The sequence below is a fragment of the Tiliqua scincoides genome, chromosome 2, assembly GCF_035046505.1.
Source record: "Tiliqua scincoides isolate rTilSci1 chromosome 2, rTilSci1.hap2, whole genome shotgun sequence".
Lineage (NCBI taxonomy): Eukaryota > Metazoa > Chordata > Lepidosauria > Squamata > Scincidae > Tiliqua > Tiliqua scincoides.
The window spans coordinates 233739282-233761154 of record NC_089822.1 but is presented as its reverse complement, the minus strand read 5'-3'; the positions used below and the strand labels follow the sequence as shown (position 1 = coordinate 233761154).

General features: G+C 42.7%; 1 protein-coding gene across 1 annotated transcript in view; it reads left to right on the top strand.

Moving 5' to 3' along the window:
- CHL1 (cell adhesion molecule L1 like) overlaps positions 1-21873 on the top strand; it is a 109254-nt gene that overhangs the window by 20482 nt on the left and 66899 nt on the right. Inside the window, exons 4-8 of the mRNA XM_066618471.1 lie at positions 10390-10512; positions 12880-13047; positions 13390-13401; positions 14658-14690; positions 15530-15650. Of these exons, the coding sequence (XP_066474568.1) occupies positions 10390-10512; positions 12880-13047; positions 13390-13401; positions 14658-14690; positions 15530-15650 (457 nt within the window). The remainder of the gene's footprint in view (positions 1-10389; positions 10513-12879; positions 13048-13389; positions 13402-14657; positions 14691-15529; positions 15651-21873) is intronic.

The window sequence follows — 21873 nt, the reverse complement described above, 5'->3', positions numbered from 1 at the left end:
GTGGAAGTCATTTTGGTACCACTGCATCATTGTGTAGGAAGTCAGTTAGGGTTGGGCTGCAACAGTATGTTTAGCACTACCTCTTCCCAAGAAGCTGGGACATTGGGTTTAAGCCTCCTCTCTTCTTGTTCCTTCCTACTATTAAACTAGACATGATGGAAGATGACATGAGAGCATCTTGGGAGCATGTTCTGAGGGTGCATTGTTCACTTAACAATACATCTTAGGGCGCAATCCTAATCCCTTATGTCAGTATTTTCCAGTACTGGCATAGTGGTGCCAATTGGGCATGTGCTGCATCCTGCAGTTGGATGTCACTCATGGAGGCTTCCTCAAAGCCAGGGAATGTTTGTTCCCTTACCTCGGAACTGCATTGCCCTTAAGTCAGTGCTGGAAATCACTGACATAACGGGTTAGGATTGCACCCTTAATAATGTAAATACTAATAAGAAAGCAACCCTACATTTGTTCTTGAGATTAGACATTATAGAAAAGGGTGAAAAAAACATGTGAGTGTAGCCCCTGCCAACGAGGGTAACAACTGGAAGGGAAGAGTGAGAACAGCTGCCAGAAAAATGGTTTACTATGCACATTTTGGATTTTGGCAATGATGAAAATAAATGTATAATCAGTAAACAAGGGAAGAAACCCTTAAGTATATTCACTGTCAGGACAAAATATGATAGCATGGCAAATGGCAAGTGTTTATTTCCTGTTTACTTTTCAAGTATTTGGTCTTATAATTACCTCTGAAGAAAGCATCCCTACACTGAACGCTTTGGGTTTACCACAATAAATTCTATTGCTAGCACCTGTCGAGAATTCCATCTCTTCCCTTTTTCTCTTGCCATCGCTGGAACCAAAGACAATAGCATGCTGGATGGCAACATTTGATAAGTGCTGCTACTGCAGGGCTCAGAATAAATCAGTTTGATTTGTGCAGAAACACAATTGGAACCAGGCCTGGTAGGTGTGAGATCATTGCGTGCCTTCATGATAACAGCCTGGTCATTGGCTGTACTCGAGCAATGGTTTCCGAGGAAGGTGCAAGCTGCCTGGCAACTCTGCATCCCAGTAAAAGTGAAAAACAGGAACAAGTCACACTACGTAATGCTTCTGAGGATAAATTGTGCTATGCAAGCCATTCAGCAGCTGGACACTCCAGCTCAATGACGGTGTGACTCCCAAGTAAAGCCAGGCTGTTGCTGACGGGGAGAACAAAAGCGTTGTTTACACACCACTGTTTGCCCAACAATGCAATGAAAAAGGCAACGTCATTGCTCCTCTGCTGAATTTCAGTGAAAACAGCCACACGTTGCCTGGAGAATGGAGACACAAGCTTCAGAATAACGCTGTGAGAGCTTCGTACGGCTTCAACCCAACCGTGCAAATGTTTAATGCTCATTTTACAGTTATGGGAAATTAAAAAAGAAAATTTCAATAATTATGCAGTACCTGCATAATTGAAGCCAATTATATAGGCAGAGGCACCAACCGCTGAGCTATTTAACTGAGACAATCTATTCCTTTTAATTATCAGATGCTCCCAGAGCCAAAAAGGAGGAGGAACTGCTCCGGGACAAAGATATGTTAACATGCCATTTCATTGACCATAAAGCAGCAACACAGCCCTTTTTGTGCACCCTTCCCCCATACCATACTTAGCATATTATAGGCTTTGCTAGGGCCAAAATAAATCAGACACTCTAAAGGCTGGAGCCGATTCTAAGGTCGGTTTCAAGCACTTTCTTTTGGACTTCATAATGGAAATGGGAAGTCAGTGTTTGATTCTCAGAATGGCAACTGAAAATTCATTTTTAAATGTATAAATTAAGATATGTTTAAGTTTATAAGTATTTGAAGTTGAGCAGATGCTGTTCTGTAGCATAAAACTGTCCTTGTTTTAATTGTTCTTGGGCATAATTTATTACATTTATATTCCACCTTTACTCCATGGTGGCTCTCAAGGCAGAAGGCATTTTGTTCCCAGATGTTCTCCCATTCAGGTACAGGCTATTGCCAGACCCAGCATTTCTTTATTATATAAATTTTGTGACATATAAATAAATACTATCACTGATTGCTGCTGACTTTTTAAATCTCTGTTTTTAATATGAATGTTTTTCCTTGCTGATTTGTGCTTTTTATAATATTTTTATTGTGTGTTTAATAGCCCCCTTGAATTATGAAGAAAGATGGAATGTAAATATTTTAAATACATAAATAGTGCCCTAATCCAAGAGGAACATCCATGTGCAGGAGCAGGATTCCATGCATACAACTAATGTCAATCTTTCCAGGCTCATCTGGGGGTTGGTGGGCCAGATGGATGCACCATTTAATGTGTGGGGAAGAACATTGCCATCTGGGGTCAAGAGTTGCTCCATATAGCGTGAGCTGTATTGGGTCTTAGGTACATAGTGCAAATGGTGGAAATGGAAAAGGTGCAGAAAGGAGCAACCAAAATGATTACTGAGCTGGGGCATCTCTCCTTATCAGGAAAGGTTACAGCTTTTGGGGCTCTTCAGTCTAGAAAAAAAGCGCCTGAGGGGGGACATGATTAAGTCATACAGAATTATACAGGGGATGTATAGAGTGGCTAGAGGGATGTTCTTTTCCCTCTCACACAACACCAGAACCAGGGGATATCCACTAACATTGAGTGTTATGAGAGTTAGGACAGACAAAAGAAAATATTTCTTTACCCGGTGTGTAATTAGTCCCCTTGCCGCAGGATGTGGTGATGTCATCTGTCCTGGATGCCTTTAAAAGGGGATTGGACAGATTTATAGAGGGAAAAGTCCATCACAGGTTACAAGCCGTGATGGGTATGTGCATCTTCCTGATTTTAGGGGTATGCTACCTAATAATGTCAGATGCAAGGGAGGGCACCAGGATGCAGGTCTCTTGCTGTCTTATGTGCTCCCTGAGGCAGCTGGTGGGCCACTGTGAGATACAGGAAGCTGGACTAGATGGGCATTTGGCCTGATTAAGTGGGGCTCTTCTTGTGTTCTTACATAAGACTAAGTGGAAACTTCTACAGATTTGATTGGATTATGTTGCTGCCTCTTGTGGTATGGATTGAAATTATTAAAAATTGACACTTGCAGTCTAATCCTTTAAACATTACTGTTGCAGTGAAACACTTGTGTTGGTAGTGCCTTTTTAAGAGTACACCCTTCCTTTATTAAACTGCAGGACAACTGTGCAGCACTTGTCCCTACCTCAAAAGCGGTTGCCCAGCCTTTAAGTGCACTTCATTCCTTGGAACAGCACTAGAGTGAAAAGGAAAAGAAATACTAAAAGTGCAATCCTATGCATATCTATACATAATAGCCCAATCCTATCCTTCCCCCTGCTGACAACAGGTGTGCCAAAATGGACCATGCGGCAACCTGCAGAGGAGCAATACAGGAGGCTTCCTTTGTGTAAGACTGGGGTCTTCAAACTCCAGCCTGGGAGCCAAATCATGCTCTTTGGAGGATTCTGTCCAGCCCGCATGTTTCTGCAGCCTCTCAGGGCTAAAAATAACTGAAAAGATATACTTCCGGGTCTCCTAGCATTGGTATTTACCGCATTCAGCCATTAGAAGTGCTGAATGTAATGCAATGGAATAATTCCTGTCCATTCAGCATCTGTAGTGGCTGAATGCATTAAATCACATCTTTACAATCCTTTTTCAAAATGCATTCCCCCTCTTCCTGTACAAGTCAGTTTGCCCTCTGCTCCACCCCTCCTTCCACCCCACCCATTTCTTGTATTCAATCAAACTCTTAGCACATCATTTCGCCATGTATTTATTATTTATTTTTCTGGCTCTCGGCACCGTGTCAGATATATGATGTGGCAATTGTGCCGAAAAAGTTGGAGACCCCTGGAATAAAGGGACACTTGTTCACTTACTGGGTGGTAAGAACAAAATGGCTGGCACAGGTCTGCATGGACTCAGGCCACAGGATTGGGTCCAGTAAGTGAACCTATCCCTTCCCAGTCCTGATCCACTCTCCCCTGCCCACCATTCTGCCCTCATGCCACCCTCCCCTGCCCTTTCTTGCCTCTCTGCCAACTTACTGTCATCAGCATCTAATGATCCATCACTACATGCGGAGCTGTTTCCGTTTCACCACTGCCAGCAGCCTGTTTGCAGCAGCCATGAAGCACTCCCTGCTATTGGAATGCTAGTTCTGGTGGCAAGGAGGGCATGTAGGTTTGGGCCATAAGTCCAGGGTGACCAGATGTCATAACTTCAAAAGAAGGCAAGGCATTCCAAAATGCAGGACATTCAAGATATATGTAGGACCTTACAAAATAAAAGCTAAAATGCTTGTATATTGATTTAATGTAGTTAATTTAATTTATTAATTTATTAAATTATTAAATTAAATATTAAATTAAATATAATTTAAACACTATATTATTATTAAATTTTGAACATATTGTCAGGCCTTTGGCATCCCAGGCCCTGAATTGTTATAAGCCAGGATGTGGCAGGAGGAGCCTCGATGTCCAGGCCTGGTGTGAAATGTAAATTAAAGGAACAGCAGCACTGTATATGTATGCTGATGTAATCAGCTGCTGCACCTGTTTCAGGTGGGAGCCATGTGACCTGGAAGGATGTGTGCAGAGTCACGTAGGCTATGGTGGAGTGCTGCAATGCACCACTGGACAGCCAGTCAGAGTGGGTCACAAGACTGTCTTGTGACTATGAGGTCGCCCTACTCTGACTGAAAGAAAACAAACACAGGTCATGGTTCAGGATGTGGACTCACCTCCCTGCATTAGAATCTCTGCACACGAACTGGAGGTTGTCCATGACTTTGTGTACCTTGGCTCAATGATCTCCGACACTCTTTCTCTCGATACCGAGCTAAACAGACGCATTGGCAAAGCAGCTACCACATTTTCCAGACTCGCAAAGAGAGTATGGTCCAACAAGATCATACAAGAGTATGATTCAACAAGACGGAACATACCAAGATCCAGGTCTACAGAGCTTGTGTCTTGTGTCATGGACTCTTCGCACACAGCAGGAGAAGAAGCTGAACGCTTTCCACATGCGCTGCCTTTGACGCATCCTCAGTATCACCTGGCAGGACAAAGTTCCAAACAACACAGTCCTGGAACCAGCTGGAATCCCTAGCATGTATACACTGCTGAAACAGAGATGCCTGCGTTGGCTTGGTCATGTCGTGAGAATGGGCGATGGTCAGATCCCAAAGGATCTCCTCTATGGAGAACTTGTGCAGGGAAAGTGCCCTACAGGTAGACCACAGCTGCGCTACAAGGATATCTACAAGAGGGATCTGAAAGCCTTAGGAATGAACCTCAACAGATGGGAAACCTTGGCCTCTGAGCGGCCCGCTTGGAGGCAGGCTGTGCAGCATGGCCTTTCCCAGTTTGAAGAGACACTTGGCCAACAGTCTGAGGCTAAGAGGCAAAGAAGGAAGGCCCATAGCCAGGGAGACAGACCAGGGACAGACTGCACTTGCTCCCAGTGTGGAAGGGTTTGTCACTCCCAAATCAGCCAAACTATCAGCCACACTATTCAGCCACACTAGATGCTGTTCCAGAACCACCATTCAGAGCGCGATACCATAGTCTTTCGAGACTGAAGGTTGCCAACACTCTGATTGGCTGGCCCCGGTATATATGGGGGCAAGAACAGGCTCCAGCTGTGGGTTGCTGTGGTGACGTTTCTGCGTGTCGTGCTGCTGGTTTGTTCTGTGACTTGGTCTGCTTATCGTGACTGTGCCTCTCTGTATCTCTGACTCCTGGACCATTTGACTGACTGCTCTTCTGCCTGCTCCTTTTACCAACACATGCTTCTGCAACAAACAAGCCTGTGTCTGCTTCTTTGGCTCTGTTTGGGATTGCCTGCTTCTTGTGCTGTCCCCCTAACGCCCCCTTGCCACTCTGCTATCGGGAAAGCAAGGGCTATCCTCCCCTGCTGCCCTGACACATATGATTTATTAATTACAAGAAGGCAATGCGCTGCCTGCAGAGGCCCATTCACAGGAAAAAGGAGGACATTTAAGTTCTTTTCCAGGACACAAGAATAAAAACAAAACATGTCCTGGAAAGAGAGGATGTCTGGTCACCCTGCATAAGTTCCACTATGTCCAATGGGGCTTACTTTCAGGTAAGTGTGTATAGAATAGAAGCCTAAGTGTAATCAAAGTGCTTGTGCTGGGAATCCAAACCTAAATGTATCCTTCGTATTGTTGTCCCATCTGATCTCTCACTGCCACATCTGATTCTCAGTAATGGAGTTAACACACTATTCTGTGATCCAAATTCTGTGTCACTGGATCCTGGCAATGTATCAGATTCAGAACTCGAAAGTCCATCATTTTAAACAATCATCTCAACTTTTTGAAGAATGTTATTTCATTTCTAGTCTCTTTGCACTTAGAAACTATGCTTCTTCAGAAATCTGAAGCAAGCTCTAACTTACACCTTCATTGAGAACGTGGCATTTTTTTTTACCAATGCTTTTCTTAATAAGAGAGCTGACACATTACCTGCCAGAGCATGTGCTGTAAGACGACATTTGTCTATCAAGGATGGCTAGTGTCAAAACAGCACTGCAACCAACTTCCATTAGCACTCAGAATAATGAAAGTCACAGGGTCGATTATCTATGAGAGTTGAGGTTTTCAGAATTTTTTAAGTACATGAGCATCTTTCATCTACCATATTACAAACCAGATTGAAGTTGAGCAAGCAATTTTTTTTTAAGATGATGACCTAAATCATATTATGTTATCATTGCCTGGCAATTTTCCTGGGTAAACCTAGATGCATCAGGGACTATAATTTTAGCACTTGAGAAAAGAGAGCACATTATGGCATTCATCTCTCTATTATCCCTCATGCAGTTCTCAAGGATGTTCATGCATATTCACTTGTGACTTAGTTGAGTGTCACTGTGGCATACATTCACCATTCAGTTCAAAATGAGGCATCACACTTGCAGTGCCATTTCTGGCACTCCTGCTATTCACAGACATTTTTTGATTTACAAAAATGGTTGATTTTTGAAAAGACTGTAATGGGAGTGAGAAATGGCAAGTCTGGAATAATGCAAAATGGAGCAGATGGAGTAGGATACTGATAGAATTTAAAAAAAACTTCTTCCCTGGAATTTACTATGGAAGGATATTCTTTCTTTTTAAACTCTTCATTTTATAATTTTTTGTTGCGTTAGTAACTAAGTAAGAGAGTCCCTTTTGTGTGGAGCATAATTTATAGTATTTATAGTAACACTAACACAGTATATATTATAGTCATTATTTATTATAATACATTTTCAACAACCCTTTGACAGTGTTGCTGACATTAGATCGGCGTCTCCAAACCCTGGCCCGGAGGCCAGATGCGGCCCGTGACAAGCCTCTATCCAGTCCGTGGCAAGCCTCTGGTTCCCTGCAAGCCTGTGGCCTGCTCAACCAAATGTGACCAGAGCTGTGCTTCAGTTGTGTCTGGAGGGTGTTCTGAGTGCCAGGGAGGTCATGTGCCTCCCCTCAGAATGCCTTCTAAAGGCCTAAAATAATAACTTTCTGGTTTTCCTAAAAAAAATCCTGTCTGAAGGGTTTAAGGTTGTCTTAAGACCTTAGGCTTTCTGAAACTTTCTAAAGTAATATAATTTTATGCAGGTGTGTACCGCTTAACAACGGATCACATATATGACGGTGATCAAAGCACAATAAAGCTGCTCTTAATGAGGCAATTGTGTTTCCCATAACCTGCAGCAGAGTGTCTGTATAGTCAACAGAGAGGCTCTTAATGCACAGAAGAGGCAGTCTATCTCTAGTAGCCTGTGCAGCTAGTTAGTGTCTGGCAGGGAGTGTCTGTTTACACAACAAAGGCAATAGATTCGACTGAATGTTCACTTAATGGCCTAATCGCATAACAACGGGGATAAGAGAACATATCCCTGTTGTTAAGTGGCACACACCTGTATTTAAAATTTATTTTTCTGGCCCCCAGCTCCATGCCAGATTTTTGATGTGGACCTCTGGCCTAAAAGTTTAAAGACCCCTGCATTAGATGATAATGATGATGAAGACAATGATGATGATGGAAGATGATGATGCTTCTCAATCTTGAAAGGGCTTAGAATTTGGAGGGCAAGGGAACCAACAATTTACAAGAGAAACACTACCAAACAGCTACTGCCATGCTTCTCATACTTTTTTGAATGGCATCTCCCTTTACCTACTGGACCATTGGCCACAATTCCCCAATACAATCCTATAAATTGTACAGCGAGGCAGGTTTTTTTATGAGAATTCAATGGCTCCCCTGGCTAGTTCCCATGGTTTCCTGGGGAGCCACAGCTCACAGTTCAGGAACCACTAAGCTACTGGATTGGATGATGTTCTGCAATGAAGATGGACAATTGTTCTCCTGCTAAATATAAGAAAGCCACTTCTTAAAAGTTGCCTCTATTCAATTAGAGGGATTTCCTTTACCAGGTGGTGGTGGTAGTGAGCTGGTTATGTGATATGGTTTACACAGGCTGACCTATGTTCTCTTGCATATTGAAGATCAAATTTTCTTGTGTTTGTCCATCACTTGATGGCTATTATATCAGAGGATGACTTGCATGAGTGAATAGGCCATCAGAAGTATGACATCATAGGTAGAACTGAGATCACCTCAAACACAAGACTTTACAGTCATGAGCAGAGTTATTTCATACATTCAGCTGACACCCATTATGCATAGCAATCAAGCAATCAGAAAATGAATGATGGATGTGTATGTGGACCAACCCTTAATCTTCCCAATTTGCAAACAACACATAGACACTATAAGAGAGCACTGTTGTCAAACAACTGAATGCAATGTAGTCAGAATGTCTCTGTTGTCACTATTCTGTCATTACTTCCCATAACGTTGTGAAAATTAGGAACAATTCACTAAAAAACCCTTTTTTGTATGATTACTGTTGTTCCAGTCATATGATTACATGAAACTTAACCCGCACAGTAATTGATGTCTGTCCTTCAATACTGATGCATCAAGCATAGTAACAGTCTGAATAATGTTTCTTAGATTCCATCTTATATTCAAGTGTCACTGAATTGTGGTCAGCCCAGATACCTAGGTGTTTCCTAAAGTGTTGTAAAAGGTTGTATTTGAATTAATTGTGTTTGTAAATGAAACGGAAAAGTCACGTTGAGCTGGATGCTAAAATGTGATGCTAAAATGACTCTCATCCACTTCAGGTTATGGTAAACCAGGGTAGCTTGTGGGAATTGGAAGCCAGTTAGATTAAAACCCAATCCTAGCCCCTGCCAGCCCAAAACATGCACTGCTGCTGAAAGAATGTGTGCTGTGGGCTAGGAGCCAGATGGCCAGGAGAGGTAAGTAAAAAACATACCTCTCCATAGGCCACCTGTTCTCCAAGGGGTAGAGTGTTTGAAAAAGTGTTATTTTTTTACTCAGAAGTAAGCCTGTTGTGTTCAGTAAGACATAAACTGTAATCCTGTCTTAATCACCAGAAACAAGCACCTCTACCAATGGGTCTCCTCAGACCTATGCCAGCTGCTTATCTGGCATGAGCCTGAGGAGAATTCTGGGCCCATGTCTGACCTAGGAAGTGGGGATAGAATCTTAACATATGCAGCTGTCACCAAGATCCTCTCCCTCCTGCCTCTAGCTTGGCCCTCTCCCCACCCCAATCCACCCATGATCCTCCCATCATCTTGAAGATGGTGTAGGTTCAGTGGGATGCTGATGTGTACTCGTCCTCCAGGCATTTGCACTAGTGGCAGTGGCCTGTCAAACAATGTAGCGGCTTTCATGCCATCATCCTGGGACTTCTGATGTCAGATTAGGAAATCTATCACCATAAGGCCCATGTAGGCTTGGACCAAAATGCTGCAATCCTGTGCACACTTTCCTGGGAGTAAGTCCCATTGTACACAGTGGGACTTACTTCTGAGTTGACATGCATAGGCTTGTGCTGTAGGACCTTGATTTGGGAAACCTGTGTTCAAATGTGCTTTCAGCATGAATCTCAGTAGGTAGCATTGAACCTCTCTTTCTTGAAATCTCATGTTCATTCCAAGTTTGCGTGGATGATACATTAGCTGTGTGTGTGCCCCTCGCTTATAGGCAGTTCAAGTGTAGGGCATGCAAATGTGATCAGATTCAGGATTTGTTACAAACTAAATTAAATTATATCCTTGGTGTTGCTCATGAAATTGGTCATGGACAATGATTCAAACATGTGCTTGCAGTATTCTCCTAAGGGAATGTGAGTGTCTTGATTTGGAAGACCGACCATCAATAGGTAACAAATAGAGAACAACATGAACAGGAAGGTAATATAGATACTATTCCACAATGTCTAAAGATTTTTCTTTTCCGTTATCATAGGTATTCCTAAATTCCCCAAAGAGAAGATTGACCCTATAGAGGTAGAACATGGTGACTCAATGGTCTTGACTTGTAATCCCCCCAAGGGAATTCCACCATTACACATTTATTGGATGAACATTGGTGAGTACGATTACATTCTCTTTGCATCATTTAAATCTCTCTCTCAAGGCTTTCTTCCATAATTTCAGTTCAATTAAAATGGTAAATGTTCATTGAAATGTCTCTTCTGGCTGTAAAACACAAAAATGAACTCAGAAGTGCCTTAAACAATGGATAAGGAAATGCTGAAAACTTATTATATAGATGAATGTGCTGTATCTTAACTACTTCTACTCAATCCATCCAGTAGCATAGCTAGAGGGGGGCAAAAGAGTAAGTACTGCAGGTGCCACAATGCACCTGTGTAAATGGCCCCCCCACTTGCTATCAAAGCCATTCCGGGCAGTGATGGCAATACACATGATGTGCCATTTGGTTCGATGAGTGCCTTCACGTTGCTTCGCTGCCCAGAATAACTCCAATGACGAGAGGGAGGGGATCCTTACATAGCGCACTGCGGTACCTTCAGTACTTACTGTTTTCCCCCCTCCAGCTATGCTACTCAAGCCATCTCAGAATATGAGAAGATAACATGATGAAGCTAGAGACAGTGGACACAATCCAGTGACCTACAGCCCCTTCATATGCATGCAGGAGATTGCCAGAATGGCTAAACTATTTTCTAAAAATGTGCAAGAAACTGGAAATTGGCAGCTTAATTATTGTCTTCCCGCAAGCTGCCTGTAGCCAGCGTTTGGGAAGAACTGAACATTCTAAGTTAATTCTGGATGGCTTACATTGGTCTTTGCACTTGGAAGTACTGCTATTCAGGATGAAAATTCCTGAGTCAGAATGCTGACTGCCAAAAGCAGTAAACTAAACAGGGTACAGAACACAGACTATAAGGACAAGTGTTGTGTGACAGGACCACAGAATGACTTGGCAGCTATGATGTTTCTAATATGCTAATATTGATACAGTCAGTTCTCGTTATCTGCTAGGGTTAGGTTCCTGGAAACCCTAGTGGATAGTGAATTCACAGATAATGAACCATTGATCCTATGGGATCAATGGAATTAGGTATAAGGGGTACACTGGGGGAGGAAGGGGTATCTTTCCTGCCATCAGAAGGACCCAGCAGAGACCCTCAGGAACCCAACAGAGTGCCAAAATATCTCTGAATGCTGCAGAGACCTTCCAGAGGCTGCAGGGACCTTCAGAATGTCACCCACAACCAGCGTAGACCCCTTTAAAATGATGGAAGCTTCCACTGGCCATTTTAAAGGGGTCTGCACTGGTCACAGGGGCAATTCTGAAGCTCCCTGCATTCTCGGGTTAGTCTCTACATAGCAGAGGCGCAGATAATGAGAGAGGGTAGCAATTCTGCTCCTCGCAGATAAGTGAATTCGCATATGTTATGTGACAACTAACTAACTAACTAACTAACTAACTAACTAACTAACTAACTAACTAACTAACTAACTAACTAACTAAGTTGTTATGAAGATAACTAACTAACTGCTGGCTTGAGCCATTTTTTTTTCCCGCAAATACAGAACCAAAACAATGCATTCTTGATTGCAAATCTTAAATTCTGTCCAGGTTCAGCTGAAACCGAACTGACATTGTGCATCCAAATTGTACTGTCCCCGTTTTTGTGAACAGGTGCATATGTATGCCCTCCCCTACTGCCCACCATCACCTACACCTCCCTATCTCATCTACTGCTTAGTATCTTTTCAAAACTGCCTGCCCCGGGAGGATCCTGAAAGCAAAAGTCAGCAGAGGAAGTAAAGAGGAAGTGATCCTCTTCTCCAGAGTGATTGGAAGCTGGCTCCAAGAAAAGAGAGCAAGAAGAGTGCCCCAACAAACTGTGGGCTGAGGAAGGCAGCAGACAAGTGCAGGATGCAGGAGGCCCCCTGTCAGTTTGCAGCCTTCCCCAGTCCTCCACTCAAAGCACCCACTTCATGGGTGGACTGGTCTTGATTCTATCTACTGAGTATTTTGTAATGGATACCATTTGCATTTGGTGGCTGTGTATAAACACAGATATTTATCCTGGTTAAACAGCCATAGTCTTTCGGTTAGTTTTTCCTCTTCTGGATGATCTTGTAAAGAACTGATGTCTACAACCCTGGTTAAGAAAGCATCAAAACACAAGAAAAGCCCCGCTGGATCAGGCCAAAGATCCATCCAGTCCAGCTTCCTGTAAGTCACGGTGGCCCACCATGTGCTTCAGGTGGGCCTGAAGCCACACAAAACACAGGTGGGCCTTCAACACACAAGACACAAGGTTCTTTCAGACTTCGTGACTCTTTCACATCAAAGCTCTTTCACTCTTTCCTTCCTTCGGAGCAAGCATTTGACAGAAAAACAAGCCTGTTGTCATAATGGGGGAGGGGGGATTATTACCATATCATCATTATATATGTACTTTTTCCTTGCTAGATCTGCAACACATCCCGCAAGATGAAAGGGTTTCGATGAGCCTGAAGGGGGATCTTTACTTTGCAAACGTGGACGAAAACGACAGCGGCAGTGATTATTGCTGCTTTGCTGCTTTTCCGAGACTAAGGACAATTGCACAGAAAATGCCAATGACACTGACAGTTACGCGTTGTAAGTCGGGGAATTCAGTCCCCTCCCCCCACTCTTTTCCTCCTTGTTCCTTTCATCCCCATCATAATGCCTTTCCCTAAATCTTCAACTCCTCTGGGAATACTTAACATGTGACATGTGTCTCTAATATGATTTTTCCTGAAGAAAATATATGCTAATATATTTATTTTGGGCCTGTTATCAGCGACACACGAGCAAGGCCTAACTGCAGCTGTTCATCCTCCAAAATGCTTCTGCTCTCCTTCTGTACTTGGTGGCTATGAAATCTAATCACGATGCAGGATGGAAATCAATCTCTTTTCACTGAATGGAAGCATTTCCCATTCAGTACCAAAAGAGGTTCTGAGGAAAGTTCTTGTTCACACAGGAAGAGTTCTTCATAGCTTGTTTTCCAGTATTTGATAGATGCTAAGTGCAGCATATTCTCAGAATACAGTCTGGGAGCTCTAGGTGATTTAGGAAAAATCTAAATCTATCCATCCATCTTGATTTTGAAATGTGATCAAATACACTCTACTAACAACTCATTCACACCCAAATCCCCCATCACCAATGGAGTACGTATGCTGTATCTGCAGGGGGACAATTAGAAAGGTCTCCCTGGGATAAGTGAATTTTTGTTCACTTAGCCCAAGGAAAACCTCCACTGCCACATGGGTCTCCTCTGATTTATGCCTGCTGTTTAGCAGGTGTACATCTGATGTGTGTAATGGCAGCGGTAAGAGAGACAGATGGGGTTAGGATATCAGTGCACACAAGTGCCACCATACTGCCCCCAGTCTGTCTCCCTTCCTGCCCTCTGCCCTGCCTGGGATAATCCCCATTCTTTCTCGCTCCATTTCACCCTGCGACTATCGCAGTTACCTGTGCTGATCCAGCGGTGGGCCTCCCATGCTGCAGCTGGTTATGGAAGTGCACTCAAAATGGCTTTGAACTATAAAACCTCTAAGCAATAATAAGAAAAATAGTCAGTTTGGACATGATGCTAAGTTACTGCCAATTCAGCACTACCTGGATGAGCTCAGGAAATGGCAGGAGGTAGGAGGAGGAGTGAAATCTTTTGCTTGTACTTTTGAAGAAAACACTGTTATCTGAGTTCATGTGTAATGCAAAACTGTGATTGTTCAAACTCTAGTTTATTAACAAACTAGGCTTTTGTCCACAGAGATCTTCATTCTCAATGGCCAACCTAACTTTACAACACAGGTTAAAATGGTCTGAATTGGACATCCTTTTGGTGTTTGCACTGTGTGTACATCAGTTTCTTATCACTGTTCATGCTTGCATTACATGGTTATACTTGAATTTGTTTTAAGTGAGAATAATGTGTTTGTAGCCAAGATCTGCATCAAGCTTGTGTCCTTTTATTTTTAGTTGAATGGCTTTTTTCCTCATCACACAGCAGCTTTGGAGAATTTCAAATGCTTCTTGCAATGTGGTACAGTATAGATATGTAGGATACTATATATGTGAGAGTCTAATTTCCAAAAGGGTTTGCAACATCACAGCCTGAAATGCTGGTTTAGTTTGATTTGCTTCCATCAGAGCTTTAATAAGTTTCATGATCATACATGTTTCCATTTGGTTTCCATTTTCATTTATTTCAGCCAATGATTCCAGTTCACCTAGTGCTTCTAAGGGTGAGTTGTCTCTACTCAGCTTGAACCACTATGTTTATAATATGGATTTGAACAGAAGAAGAGAGCTGAAGTAGGAGTTACTGCAAAAGAGAAGTATTTTACTTGATACATAACTGAAATAACAGTTCACATTTTGAAATAACAGTTCACAGTTCACAGCCTTTGGACAAATGTACATTGCCAGATAATGAGGAATAAACTCAGTTAGGAATCAGTGGCTGCAATCCAGAGGGCCCCATTGATACATCTACCATCTTGTATACATACATTGTAGCTGTTCAGTCGTTTTATTTCCTAAGAGCTACTTAATGCTGCGTTGTAAACTGATTCTAAAACAGTCCCAACTCGAAATTCAATATGGCTATGTCAAACCTTTCCATTTTTATGTGAATGTTTACCTCCTTGGCCCAGAGAAACAACTCTTGCTGCCAATCCCCCCCCCCCCCACTAATCGCTAAATATGTCTGCAGACCTACAAGTGACTTGGAGCACAGATCCACAACTGCAGATATTTGGTTTTGACTTTAGAAATAGAAAACCATGGATATTCCTTGCATTCTTAGAAGTAACCAACAACTGAAAACATAGATATCAAAACTTGGTACATGGTTATTGGATTCCCAACTGTGCTTAAACCATGAATCTATGCAATTAAGTGAGGAAATTATTATTATTTGTGTTCCAGATCTTATGGGATTAGGGGGTGTCACTTAAATTCTAATAACAGGAACCATGCAGGAATGATCACCCAGATTTTGTAGATTGTGACTGATCATATCAGGAAGAGTTGAATTCATCTTGCTTCAAGAGGTCTGAAATTGCTTTTTCTCCCTTTACAGCAAATTTAATCAAGGACAGAAAACCAAAGCTGCTTATTCCTCCTGAAAATACTGGCTACAGCTCAGTAGTGTCTGTCATGAAAGGAAGTACCCTTTCATTGGAATGCATTGCTGAAGGACTGTGAGTACAGCCATTTTATAGCTTCTACTAAAAAAAAACCTATGAACAAAAATAAGCAGAGGTTGCAGTTGCTGAAGCAGTTGCCCAAGATTTATATCCATCTCTAACTTTAAGCCTGGATTTAGGCAGGGGTAGTAGGTCAATCGAGGAGGCATAGTGGCTGAATGGTTAAAGACCCTGGACTGTCAGGTGGAAGGCTGGCAGCCTAGGAGTTTGAGACACTGGTTGTGTGGTACATGGTGAACTCCTGTTACTTGCCTCAGGTCCTGCCAGCCTAGCAGTTCGAAAGCATGTAAATGCAAGTAGATGAATAGACACCACTTCGGTGGGAAGGTAACAGCGTTCCGTGCACTTTGGTGTTTAGTAATGCTAGCCACATGACCATGGAAGATGTCTTTGGACAACACTGGCTCCCTCAGCTTGGAAACGGAGATGAGCACCGCCCCATAGAGTCAGATACAACTGTGGAAACCTTTACCTTTAGAGTAGCTCAGTCATGGAGCATCTTCTTTGTACCAGAAGACCTCAAGGTTCAATCCTGAATTGCTTAGGCTGGAAGTACACCTGTCTGAAATCCTGGAGAGCTACTGCCATTCATTGTAGACAATGCTGACTTAAATACACCAATTGCCTATAGCCAGTGTAATAGTTCTGACTTTGGGCTGTTGAGTGCAACCATTTATAACTGTGAGAGGGGGTGGAACCAGTGGTGATGGTGCATGCCTGATCCTGCCTTCCCCTTTTGCAACCTCCGTGCTTGCTTTCTCTTCTCAGATATTCACCAACTGAATATCTGAGAAGCACAGATTCACCAACGGAATATCTGAGAAGCACAAGAAAGAGGAGATCCATTGGGGAGCATGAGCTTATGGAGGGGTAAGGAGATTTAAATCTCCTTTCTCCTCCAAAGACTCCTGATCTGCCACTGTATCCACTGGATATAGTGCTCGCTTTTTCCATGTGGCTGCACCAGTGGGAGGGAGGGGAAGGGTAGGATTGGGCTCTTCCTGTGCTCCTGTCTTTCTTGGAAATACAAGCAGGTTTGCATCTGTAGAACTATGTAGCTGACTCCTAATAAGAAGAAATGTGTTTGAGGTACTAGAAAGACATGCAATAAAATTGTGAACAATCAAGAAACGCTGCAATTTAATTTATGGGTAAGACCACTAACAGACCAGACAACGTCCAGATTACTTCTGTCAGGTGTTTGACTGGACATCTCCTGAGCTCCAAAATGCCTTTCTGTTCATTTAGGCAGCACTGCTATTCACAGGCATTTGGGATTATGTTTTATTGGATTCAGGGAGATTGATTTCCAAGTAATCTTGCACAGAAGCACACCTTAAATACCCACAACATTAAAGTTGTCATCCTGCTCACAGTGTGCTGACTAGTCTGTGTGAAACCAATGAAACCAGGTTGTCCATGTGTAAGTGAGATCAGGCTCGTAAGCAAAGAATAAAAATGCATTTTCTCATCTGAAACACACAAGGCATTCTTACAAGGATAAATGCCAAAAAATGGTTGTCAGTTTTTATGTGTGTAATAATTTGTAATTGGTTTCATAGTTGGGATTGCATTTTAATACTGTAAAATTCAGTTCTTCAGGAGCTATATATAAAACTAGAGCACAAAGTAAAACATTCACAATCCAGGATGGCAAAGTGTATTTATTCTGAGGACAAAGAATTGAACAAGTTTATTTCAATGGCTTCAAAGTTTTCTTGGATTGACTAGCAGCAATGAGTATATGTGAAACTATCATGTGCAGAAACACAATATGGTGGCCTTCTCTGAGGGTGGCATTGTTACATATGCTAAAACAGCATTTTTTTTTTTGCTCTCACAGCACACTGACCTCTATGGTTTTCTGTATGGTCTTTGCCTCTTGTGATGTCACTTGCAGCTTCAGGGAGACTCTTCTGGGTTCTGCAGCTCTGTTCTAAGGCAACTATCTGTAGTAACGAAATGACTGCCCACCTTCCTCCACTGGTGGTGCCGGCGGAGGATGACGTAGACAATCGATTCTATTATGGGGTACAAGCCATGATGTGTATGCGCAACCTCCTGATTTTAGGAATGGGTTAAGTCAGAATGCCAGATGTAGGGGAGAGCACCAGGATGAGGTCTCTTGTTATCTGGTGTGCTCCCTGGGGCATTTGGTAGGCCGCTGTGAGATACAGGAAGCTGGACTAGATGGGCCTATGGCCTGATCCAGTGGGGCTGTTCTTATGTTCTTATGTTCTTATGATTACTACAGGCAGTTGCCCTAGAAACAGAGCTGCAGAACCAAGAAAGATTTTCAGCAATTTTCAACCACTGCTCCAAACTCCCAAAGCACACCTACAACACACCACTGTACTGTGGCACACCAGTTGAAAATCGCTGTGCTAAAACCAGCTGAATGAAAGGGTTTTAGGGTCAAGTATGGCTCCACTGTTATTTCAGGGGGGAAAAAAATTGTATCTGCTATCAGAAGTTTTGGATATATGTATTAGTATAAAGACACTGTATTAATACTGTAGCAAGGTAGCTTGTGACATGTGCTGCATTTATTCCAGATGTGTGCATTTTTTGTGTTTCAGGGGATTATTGCTTTCTGTGTGTCAGGGATAAGAGAAAAGTGATTTTTTTATTTTCATGTTGTTTAGATTTTATGTGGTTTGCCCTTTCTTAGGAGGTGACTGCTGCAGATTATTGTGTTTTACTATCATTTTTAAAGTTGGTTTAAACCAGAGGTCTCCCTCTATCTGACCCACAGCCAGCCTCTGGTCCCCTGAGAGCCTCTGAACTGAACATGACTAGAGCTGTGCTCCAGTTGCATCCTGAGGGTGTTCTGAGGGTAGGGGAGACTGCATGCAACCTCCCAGACCTCAGAAGACTTTCTAAAAATCTAAAAATACCACTGCCTGGTTTTCCAAGTAACTTTTTTTGTGCCTTAGCAAGCTTTCTGAGGGTTGGGGAGGCCTCCATTTGGGAGTCCATTTGAGTATGTACTTTATTTTGTGGTGTGTGTTAGTGCTTTGGAAAATCCTTGAAATTTGAACCTATTCATTCATTTAGGGCAGCCATTTTCAATCACTGTGCTGTGGCACACTGGTGTGCCACAAGTGGTCCACAGGTGTGCCACAAGTGGTCCACAGGTGTGCCACAGGAATTTGGGGGAAGGTAATTTATTAATAGGGCCAATGGGAGATGTGAGCCCCCACTGGCAGCATGGTGTGCCTTGTCAATTGTCAAAAACCTGGTGGTGTGCCTTGACCATTTTAGTGTGCTGTGAGATGGAAAAGGTTGAAAATCACTGATTTAGGGCATAATCCTAACCCTTTATGTCAGTACTTTCCAGCCCTGACATAAGGGCAATGCAGCTCTGAGGTAAGGGGACAAACATTCCCTTACTTTGAGGAGGCCTCCATGAGTGACACCCAACTGCAAGATGCAGCACACATCCCATTGGCACCACTATGCCAGTGCTGGAAATCACTGACACAAGGGGTTAGGATTGCGCCGTTATTTGTCTTAAGTTCCATTGCTATTTTATTTACTTAAATTTTATATTTAAAATGTGTGTATTTTTCTGTCCCTCGACACCATGCCAGATATTTGATGAGGCCCTCTGGCCAAAAAGTTTGGAGACCCCTGGTTTAAATAGTTATTTTAATCTTTATTTGCAAATTATGTTGTAAATGTAATTTTTCGTTTTGTAAACCACTTTGAGTTCCCTTTGGGGAGAAAAATGGAATACAAATAAATAAACAAATAAATAAGAAATATAGTTTCATTGAGGGCTACTGACACTATGATGGCCCTTTAGGAAGCAAAAAAACAAAATTGGGGGCTTCATAATGCTAATTTCTTCTGTAAGGTATGAAAAGCATGAGCTCCTAAAGATCATTTTAGGCCCGCGCTGAGTTTGCCTACAGTAAGCCTTGCCCTGACCTAGTCTAACCGGATATCACCAAATTTTTCTATGTTTGTTTCAGAAAGGAGTTCCAAATCCAACCCCTCCCCCCTGAATGATGCAAACTCTGTTCAGGCAAATTCCTCAGAACTGAGGAGAAGCGAACTCTCAAAACTCTTTTTTCCCCGAGCCAAAGTTTGAAAAATATCAGTCCTGCCTCTCCAGCCCACCCCACCAATCTTCCAAAAATCCTCATTATGGCTATGTCAATTACAGAAGCCCTCACAAGACTTCAATCCCATAAACCAGTGGTTCCCAGACTTTTCTCACTGGCAACTCCCTTGACCAGTTTAAACACAGTTTAAATGTGCCATGCTAGATCCAATGCAATGCTAAATCCAGTGCAATGAAGGCAGGGAATAAAGGAAACCCCCTCAATTTTGTTGTTGGCAACCTTAGTCTCGAGAGACTCTGGTATCGCGCTCTGAAAGGTGGTTCTGGCACAGCGTCTAGTGTGGCTGAAAAGGCCGATTTGGGAGTGACAATCCCTTCCACACTGGGAGCAAGTGCAGTCTGTCCCTGGTCTGTCTCCCTGGCTATGGGCCTTCCTTCTTTGCCTCAGTCTGTTGGCCAAGTGTTTCTTCAAACTGGGAAAGGCCATGTTGCACAGCCTGCCTCCAAGCGGGCCACTCAGAGGCCAGGGTTTCCCACTTGTTGAGGTCTACTCCTAAGGCCTTCAGATCCCTCTTGCAGATGTCCTTTTTATCACAGCTGTGGTCTACCTGCAGGGCACTTTCCTTGCACAAGTTCTCCATAGAGGAGATCCTTGGTAAGTAAAGAGTGAATGCTGACAGGGAGGGTTTCTGAGAGATGGGAGAATTGGCAAAAGCATTTATCAACTTGAGGCTCCATAAAGCATCCTACTTTTTCCTATTTTTTTGAAGAAAAGGTTGGATTATCTTTGAATGAGTCAGCGAGCAAGCTCATCTCTTAGTATCCTGAATTAGAAGGAGGGAATTAGACTGGGGAATGTGTACCTGCGGCTGCTCATTCCACAACCGTAATCCCTCCCTGCAGGGTAATAGAAGGGACTCAAGCCAACTAATTTTCTTCCCTTGACATGCTTTCCATCTTTTTTTTTCCTCTTTCCTAAAGTGACACTCATAACCCTGAAGACTCAGTGCTCCTGGAGGGCAATAAGCATGGTGTGTTTTACATGTGTGCATGCATACCCATGCACACGCATTGCATTTAATTTACAAATGTCATGTTATGGTACACACCTAAATCCCCCGAGTATGACGAAACCTGCAGTTTGATTTGTGGATATCCCTGTTTTGCTTCCCTACCATTCACTTTGAATTTCATGTTGGTGTTGAGAATAAAGATGAGAATGAGGTACATATAAAGCCATCACCAAAATTATAAAGGCCACTAATGCATCTTTCTGTTATGAAGTGCATATGTTACAGCACAAACTTTCAGCTGGACAAAGTCCAACTTTCCACATAGGTGGAAATATATTAGCTTTTAAAAATATATGTAAAGAGAATGTTGTAGGGTTGATCAAAGACCCAGTAAAATGTGGAATGAAGAAAAGAAATGCCACAACTGTCAACATTCTGCCCATGAAAGTGCATAGTACATTTTTGGAATCTGGAGTTAAGACTAACCTGGGGCTTGGCATGTTCCCATCTCAACAGATGGACACAAGAGTAAACAGACCTGACTCTGGTCTAAGCATGCCATGTATAATGTTGGCACCAGGGAAGCCAGCTGGAAATGTGACGTTAGCAGGTTGCCCTGAACTTCTGTCTTTCTTGTTATAAGAGTGCCCCATTAATTCAGCAAAGCACAAAGTCACTTTTATATTCAGTTGCCTAGAGAAATAGCTCTTGCTGGGCAGGCATAGAATTGATTAGTGTCATCACAGTGAAATCTTTAACTCTAATTGTGACTCATGGAATGGGATGAAACAAAATTGCTGAAACTACACACACAGGCACACACATGCGCACGCATGAACATGCATGTGTGTATGCATGTATGGATATGTTTCTGTGGCATTTTGACCAATTTATTAATCTGGTCATGGCCACAGACCATGCTCAGTGGCTCTCAAACGTTTAGCACTGGGACCCACCTCTTAGAATGAGAATCTGTCAGGACCCACCAGAAGTGATGTTGTGACCAGAAGTGACATTATCAAGCAGGAAATTTTTTAACAATCCTAGGCTGCAATGCTACCCACACTTACCCAGGAGTAAGTCCCATTTACTACCATTGTTTAAAGGATATACATAGTAGCATGTTTAAAGTACA